At 38.8% G+C, this 8830-nt stretch overlaps 1 protein-coding gene across 1 annotated transcript in view; it reads left to right on the top strand.

The window, feature by feature from the left end:
• Tbc1d19 (TBC1 domain family member 19) overlaps nucleotides 1-8830 on the top strand; it is a 113112-nt gene that overhangs the window by 34762 nt on the left and 69520 nt on the right. The window contains exons 9-11 of the mRNA XM_028765245.1: nucleotides 567-639; nucleotides 2840-2878; nucleotides 4313-4425. Of these exons, the coding sequence (XP_028621078.1) occupies nucleotides 567-639; nucleotides 2840-2878; nucleotides 4313-4425 (225 nt within the window). The remainder of the gene's footprint in view (nucleotides 1-566; nucleotides 640-2839; nucleotides 2879-4312; nucleotides 4426-8830) is intronic.

The raw sequence follows: 8830 nt of genomic DNA on the forward strand, positions 1-8830 counted from the left end.
CCCAGGGAGGGAGGGAGGGAGGGAGGGAGGGAGGGAGGAAGGGAGGCTGTGCATTTGCTTTCTTGCTCTCATGTTTTAGGAAAGGTTAAAGCATTAATATATCTTTATCTAGAAGGATCAGTATCATCTCTTCTTATGTGATTTGTTAATGAAGAAGGCAAAATCAAGAAAAGATTTTTTTAAGAAGTCAGTGCAAGCATTCATACTAACCAAAGAGTTCAAAATAAAGAGGTTTAGGCAGGAAAGGAAAATATTACCAAAGGTCCTGTACCGGAAAAGTACTGTGTGTGTATACATTTCTTTTCTCATTGTGTATGCTAATTTTCCTAAATGCTATCACTTTTCTAGTTATATTTATGTCATGTGAATATGATGCATAGCCATATCTGCAGTACACTGTTGTAATGTTTAGAGTCTGTTACTGTTCTTTTGTTTCTTAGATATTTGAATGAAACAGTGGTTCATTTTTACATGTGTTTTTTAACATGTCGATATTTAGGTACAAGTAATCTTTCCACGTGCACCAGAGCCAGATGTGTACTAATTCTCCCTATGTTATTTTTCAGAAAGAATGCTTTGTAGAACTTGGCTTAAGCACAGGACAACTGGGTATAGATGATTCTACACAAGTGCCTCCTGGTTAGTATTTCCCATGTGACATTTAATTAGTGACAAGTGATAGCTTCCAAGTACACAAGCCATCTCTATGCAGATCAGTGGATTACAAAGTAGACACACTGTGTGACCTCCAACCCAATCAAAAAACAGCATATCACAACAGCTTATGCTACCCTATAGTAACAGCTGTCCTGTTTGAAATACCATAGAGCTGGTGTGGCCTGTTTGGACTTTTTCACTGCATACACTGGTTTTCTTTGGCTTGCAGGTGTCTATAAGATCCATGGTGTTATGGAGACTTGTAAATTATTTGTTTCCATTTTTGTATTGTGATCCATCATATGTAATTACTGTTGTCTATCTTGTCTGTTGTTGTTGGCTATTTAAACTATTCCCACCATTTGGTCATCATTGATTGTCCTGCTGTGAATATTTTTTTCCACGGGCCATTTGATGTGCATGTACATCTTAGGTACTTACCTGAGTGAGTTGATAGTTATTGTATCATGTGCACATGAGCAATGTCAGTGGATATTGCCAGTTTTCCAAGCTTATCATGTCAGTTTACACTCTCACCAATTTTGTCTGAGAAGTTCATTTGCTCCATATTTTTTTCATCTAAAATTCCCAGTCTTTTCTGTTTTTATCACCACGATGATCTGGCCTTCATATTGGTCCAGTTGTTTTCTCTGACGATGAATATGGTCAAGCAGCTTTCGTGTTTCCTCATCTTTATAAGTTACCATCGTTGATAAAGAACCTTTTCAAATGCTTGGCCTATTTGTGTCTGACAGCTGCCTGCTTCTTTCTGTAAGGCTGTCTTTATAAATTCTGGATACAAATCTTCTGCCAGACACACATGTTACAAATGTATTCAGAAACTTACCTTGTCCAAATTCTCTTAATGGTGTTCTGTTCTTTTTTGTGATACAAGTTTATTTTAACATGCTATAGTTAATGAGCTTGTTTGCCTTATGGTCACTACGATTTGGAAGGCAGCCATTCCAGTGGAAGCGTTAAAGCTTTCAGGAGGTGGGGGCTCTACTCACAAGATGCAGACTGTGCTTAGACAGACGAGTCCTAAGCTAACAAGCTTGTTTGTTTGTTTTTCTGTTTTTAATGTATTTATTAAAACAGTTTGCTGTAAACACCATGCCTCATGATGACAGTGCATATGTTTTTATTTTCTACTTATCTTGATTATAACAGGAGACCCCATGGCCTAGACCGTGACTGACCTGGACCATTAAGGCCTGCACACTCTTTTTTAAAAAAATTAATTAATTAATTTTAAACTCCAAATTTTATCCCCTCCTGGTCTACCCTCTGACCATTCCACACCCCATACCTCCTACCCAGCCCCCTGTCTCCATGAGGATGTCTCCACCACCCACCCCACCCCACCAGACCTTTAGACTCCCAAACTTGGGCCCTTCAGCTTGTTGACCTTTTTGAGTTCTGTGGACTGTATCTTGGGTATTCTGTGTGTGTGTGTGTGTGTGTTTGTTTGTTTAATTTAAATATTTTTTTCTTAAATAAAATTTTTAATGATTTTTTTGTTTTATTTATGTGTTTGCTTCTGTATGTATGAGTCTATGTAATTGTGTGATTACATGTGTAAGGGTGCCCACAGAGCCAGAAGCAGGCACTAAACTTCTTGGAGCTGGAGTTGTAGGTGGTTATGAGCAGCTCAACATGGACACTGTGATCAGATCTCAAGTCCTCTTGAGTAAGCAGCAACAGTTCTTAACCCCTGAGCCAGCTCTCCAGGCCCTGAAAAGATATTAACAATGGTTTTCTTCTTTCTGAATGTTCAGAAATTTTTTTTGTATGAGCATATATTCTGTTTTAACAAAAGAAACAATTTGCCCAGTTTTGCTTCCCAATTAAATGTGTGAGCTCACTTTAACAACTTAGGAAAGACTTCTATATACTGTTCTAGCTTTCAGAGCTAGGCGTAGTAGTGTGTACCTTGTAGCCTAGCCCTTAGAAGGCTGAGGCAGCAGGGTTGTGCGCTGGAGGCCACCTCAGGCTACATCGCAGAGATTAAGACCAGCTGGCACATCAAGATTCTGTGCCAAATAAGCACACAAACAAACAAATTCTTACGTTTTCTATATAGTTATCCAATTTCTAAAATAATTAAAGTATTAGTACATTATTCTAAATGTAGTTGATCATGTTTGTGTCTAATAATTGTATTTTCTTTTAATATTTTTAGAACTTTTTGAAAATGAGCATGTACGTATTGGACAGAAAGGTAAGTTTAGTCAGATTTATTAAAATCTATAAAAAAATGAGACACCTAGGTAACTGTTCTGATGAAATAGGCTCAGTTGAGATTTATTCTCTGTAAAGTGAAGCACTGGAGAGTTATAATATTTAGCTGAGCAGGTAATCTAACAGAAATCTTTTTTTAGAAGCAAAATGCAGCGTATTAGCTGTCTCAATAAATGTAAGTTAAGCACACAGCTGGCTCGCTGAACAGGAAATGCAGACCAGCATTTGTCAGCTTCATGCGAGCAGAGCACTTGGCAGCAGAATTTCATCTCACAATCAAGGAAGCAGCTTCCTCTTTGATGCACCCACACACCTCTCATTAGCGCTAATGAGGGCATGCTCCTGCATCAGGAGAGGATGGAGCTCTTAAGTCCCACTGACAGCTCACAGTGATAAGGCTTAATAAGTGTAGCAGGTCTCCATATCCTGGGGAACAATTGCCCATCTTTTGGGCGCTCTTTTTCTTGTTTCTATAATCCTTTATTGTCTTTGGGGTGCAAACAAGGCTTTGTGTCAGACTGAACTGTCTGTGACAATTACTGTCATGTACCAGTGTCCCTACATGAATATTTATTTCAAAGTCATGCTCATTTCAAAGACCTCTTTTGTAGGCTCGGCCTCTCTCATTAGACATTCAGATACCGAGCATCCTTTCACGTTATTATGCTGGCTTTGTCTCTTTTCTTCCTGTCATTTTCATTTAGTAGAAAATTTCCACTTCCCTGTAAAAGGAAACAAGAAAATGATGCTGTTAAATGAATATTGCCTGTGTAGTATGTCTCACTTTTTGTTTGTCTGCTTTTATTTTGACGTTTTATTTCCATGTTGAATAGGTCATATTTTAATTAAAGAAAGTAAAAATGAAAGCACACTGATACTTTACTGATTTTTAAAAAAAAATATTGGTACTTAAGGATAACTTTGTTGATAGTTTATTAGTCTTTGTTTTGCATTTCTTTTCCATTTTTTTTTTTAATTTTTGCAAGGCTAAGAAGTCATTTGGTAGACTGGGTGTCTTAACATTCTCACAAGGTTGTAGGGCAGGATCCTGCATGTCCAATGCTCCTTCTGAGTAATGGGAGCTCATGACTTGGTAGTGTCTATTTATGAAAAATCACAGGTTCTGAAGATGATGCTCCGCTTGGTCACAGACGCCAGACATCAATCTCACTAGTAGCTGTAGGTCTGTGGAGCTTGGGAAAGCACAATGAGGACGGGGGAGCTCAAGACTTGAACCCGGGCAGGCTATAGTAGGGCCATCTGGAAAGGCAGAGAGCCAAGGAAGACAAAGACAGATGGGGCTTTGTCAGATGCAGAGGCTGAGGCTCTGCTTCCCAGAAGATTTATTATTAAGGTTTCCAAGATGCTCTTGCACTTTGAATTTTCTAACAGGATTCTCATATACATTTGACAGTTCTAGCACAGCAGGATAGCGCTGCTGCCCAGCAGTACATCCGACAAGGAAGTCCCACAGCGCTGAGAGCTGAGCTCTGGGCCCTCATTCTGAATATCTCCAGTCAGCCTGAGGTAAGGAGCAAAGAAGCTGGAGCAAACTTGAGTTGTAAGTTTGTTTTCTAAATAACCCTTTTCAATGCAGAACAGCAGGTAAGTCGCCTGTCTTCATTTCCAGCATCCGAGCTCTTTCAGAGTAAGACGGGATTTAACACAGAGTTTAATCACTATGCTCAACAGACATTTTTGTTAGTAAATAGTGTGATCATGTATATATGTAGTAAAATGGGCAGTAAAATTTAAAAATACTCAGGTCAGCAAAGCTATGACAGAATGGAATGTTATAATAGCAAGTAAGAAAGAAGAGCGAATGAGAACGAGCAAGTGAATATTTTGTGATTTTTTTTGATTGTTCCTTTGATTTTTTGAGGTAGACTCTCATGGAGCCCATGTTCGGTTCAAACTCACTTATGTAGTGAGTCTGGCCTTGACCTCCTGATGCTCTTGTCTCTGTCTCTGAAGTTCTCTGAAGTCATGTACAACCACCCTTAGTTTTATGGTTATCTTTAAGTATATGCTGTCCTGATGGTTCTAAAATTTAACAGATAATGTAGGAATATTATTTTTCCAAATAATTATTTTTTCAGGAAATGAGATAAATATTAAAGGAAGTAACCAAATGACTAACAGAGAGACCACAGATTTTTTGTTTTCCAATGTTGGAGATGGAGCCTAGGGCTTCATGCATGCAAGGCAACTCTACCAACTGAGCTATAGCCCCAGCCCAGTCATAGGGTTAGTAATGAAAACTTGCACAAGACATTGACTTTCTTGGAATATTCTCACTGTGTATACATGTGTAGTTACCTATCTATAGTGGCTATATATGTGTATAAAGTCACTGTCACGGTAATAGTATAACAGGCTCTATGATTATATAAAGCTGGTTTAATTACTTACTGCATATCATTGAGGAACTTGCTTAAGTTTTTTCAAGTCTCAGTTAACCCATGCTTAAATATATAATATTTATATCATATAATTTATATCTAATAATATTTATATCATATAATTGTGACAAATAATAAAAATGCATGTGAGTCTATTAATGTAACAGACATAAATGTTTGTCACTAATGGCAGTTGTCATAATTAATATGACTTATAATTATGTTACAAATTAATAGTCATGATGACAAAATAAAACATATCTGTTTTAAAACTACATTTTTAACCTTAGCAAATTATGGTGTGTGTAACATACACATATATGGTATATATGGTATGTATGTCTGTGTTTATGTGTGTGTGTTTTAATCTCCCTCTGTGAACAGCACTGCCAGCATCTTTTATTTGAAAGGATGACGCTTGGGATTAACTGCAGAGCAGTTTAGAGGATGAGATATGGCTGATCTTGTGTGGTGACACTTTGGAGACAATTGTTTGCAAAACAGATTTGAGTAAGTTGGACAGGCTGTTTCCGTTTGTATGAGCTGAAAAGCATAGTTCTTGGCTGAATTTAAGTTCTCAAGTAGCATGCTGCCTTCACTGCTGTGGAGTGATACAAATTCTTTGCAAAGGAAGTGCTACCTTTTCAAAACTAAATTTAAGATATTCCAAAAAAAAGATCACCTTAAAAATGACAGATAATGATTTTTTTCCAGTATTCCACGGTGATTTTTACATTCAAGTTTTGAGGAGGTAGGCATTTTTATTTTTACTAGAATTTTCAGAAAAGCACTGGAATGGTTTTTAAGTGTTACAGGCAATTCATTGAGGGTGGAGTAGGGAAAGGAGAGAGGAAAATACTTTTTTGCTGAATTAATTTTCTGTCAGTTAAATTACATATCCAGTTATAGTCCTATGGGCTTTAGGGTTTTAGTGGTCTGTTTCTTCTCATTTACACATTGATACATTTAGTAAGACTCCTCAACTCCTCAGCCCCCCGTCACAGTTTCCTCAGACTGACAGTCTTGTCAGGCCTCTTTCCTCAGCTTCAGATGGGGTTGCCCAGTGGACTGGTGGTACACATGAGCATCTTTAGAGCAGCTTGGCTCAAGATGTCTCAGCTCTTCCTCAAGTCCCTGTTTGTTTAGTGCAACTGTTCATCAAAGAACCCCAGCTGAAAGGCCATATTAAAAGAAATTAACATCCTTTTCTTCCCACCTAAATCTCATATTACAGTCACCAGTCATTCCCTCAACGTGGTTCATTCCCTCAACGTGATTCAGTTCCTCAACGTGGTTGAAATTCATGTAATTCTCGCTGTACATATTTCTACCAATCCATTCCAAAATATTGTCTTGTACCTGGATTCAAACATCCAGTGTACTGCATGCAGCCTTTTTCCCTGCAGTTCCTTTCAAACATCCTCTCCCTAACATTCTCTAGGCTATCTCTACCCATTTCTCTCTTTCTTTTTGTTTTCCATTTTTATTTTCCAGAGGGTTTCTCTGTGTACCTCTCAGTGTCCTAGAACTTGCTCTGTAATCCAGGCTGACCTCAAACTCAGAGATCTGCCTGCCTCTGCCTCCTAAGAGCTCGGATTAATGGCAAAGGCCTTATCCAGCTATTTCTGCCCCTTTGCGTAAAACATTTTAAACCTTTTCTTTATGATTCCTTAACACACCTTATTTTCCTTTAATTTCTGCATATGTCTGTTGTAGTAGTTATTTATAAATGGCCTCTGGTCAAGCCGACTATCTAAGCTGCAGAGGCTCTGCCTAGCTCAGCCTCCACGTTTCTTGGCCAGAGGCCACATGTGCACACTGCAGCTAGAAATGGCCAGCCAGAAACACCAGCCCTGCCACCCATGAGACGCCAGCATAGGAGATGGCTCTGCCAATCTTCCACACTGTCTCCACAAGGCTGGGCATTGCCCAGACCATCCCGCCATCCATGTGGGCCCAGTAATAAAATGAGACTCTAATGCTTAAAGATTAATCAAAGGCTTTATATGTTTGGCAATGCTCAATAACAATATGCCCATACAAAGAGAGTTGTTTCCTAATTAGCGAACCTAAATATAAGTTGTTACCCGTGACTGTTCTCCATACCTGTGTGGTTCTCCATCCTCCTACATCTCTGCTCTCCCTAGCTCCTCCTCTTCCTTTTCCTCTTCCTCTCCTTACTCCTCCCACCTTAGCCCCTCCTACATATGTCTCATATACCAACCAACCAACCAACCAAAAAACAATCAGTATTTCCCCCTATTACAGGCTGTGGTGCTCCAAGTCTGTTATGTCCCTTTCTCCAGAAAGCCTGCCTGACACCCACGCAGACATTAGAAATTTCTCACTATATAGTTAACCAGCAAATACTTACTTAGTATTATTTTTCTGTTCTGACTGCTATGGCAAAAGAAAAAAAATCATACCTAGTACATACAAGATTGTCAGGAAATATGTGTTGAATTAATGGATCCTTATTTAATTAAAAAATACTGTTTTTTAAAAATTTTGTGTGACTGGGTGTGTTGTGTGAGTGTTTGTCTGTGCACCACTTGCATGCAGTGTCCTCGGAGGCCAAATGAAAGCACTGGATCCCCTGGCCTGGGAGTTTACAGCCAGGTGATTGAACAGAGTCCTTCAGAAGAGGAGCCAGTGTTCCTCAGTGCTGAGCTGTCGCTCCAACCCACAACTTACTTAATTTTTGAAAAGTCTAAAGATACACATATTCATGAAGAATTAATGTGGCTATCTTTATGGTCATCAAATTTTTTCTTAGAGAATGGTGTCCAAGCCAGTGAGATGAACAAACACAACTGCGGAGAAAAAAAAAATGTGTCTCAATACAGCCATCCCTCAGATAGCCACTGCAGGCTGGAGCCGGCAGGAGTCAGTTCGCCTCCTCTTTTAGGAATCAAAGTAGACTGTAGAGTCTGTGTTTTCCCCAGCTGTTTCCCTGTTCCTCTTTCCTCTCAAAGCTGCATCTTAAACAAATGTCTGTGCTATGCTGAATTTCATTAATGATTTGTATTAACTAATAAGATGGATTGTTTTACTTAATAAATTACTCAATCTGCCATACTGTAGTGTAAACATCCCCACTAATACCAGCAAATGCCCTACACAAGTTGCCACAGAGCAAGGGGCATTCTTTTTAATCTTGTAGCTGCTGTATTTGATGCTGTTGCCTGTTTTGTACTTGGAAGAATCTTGGTCTTGATATTAATTTACCTTTTTCTTAGTTTTTTTCTTTTCTTTTCTATTTTCATGGGAGAGTAGGGCTCCTTAGCGGGACATGAATAGTTACCTCTTTTTCCCCTACTGCTCTGAGGGTGCAGACGGCCTTAAAAATGGCTTAGTAGATGCTTTTAAATCTTAAGGAGCTAGAATAGTGTGGAAAGTAGCATTTACCTTTAATCTATGAATATTTTGTTTTGAATAAATGAAGGCACTATAAAGTATACGACTGTCTGCAGTACAGTGAAACACATCGCACAGTGGTGACCCTATAAAGTATACGACTGTCTGCAGTA

Source organism: Grammomys surdaster, unplaced genomic scaffold, assembly GCF_004785775.1.
Source record: "Grammomys surdaster isolate TR1022 unplaced genomic scaffold, NIH_TR_1.0 150, whole genome shotgun sequence".
Taxonomy (NCBI): domain Eukaryota; kingdom Metazoa; phylum Chordata; class Mammalia; order Rodentia; family Muridae; genus Grammomys; species Grammomys surdaster.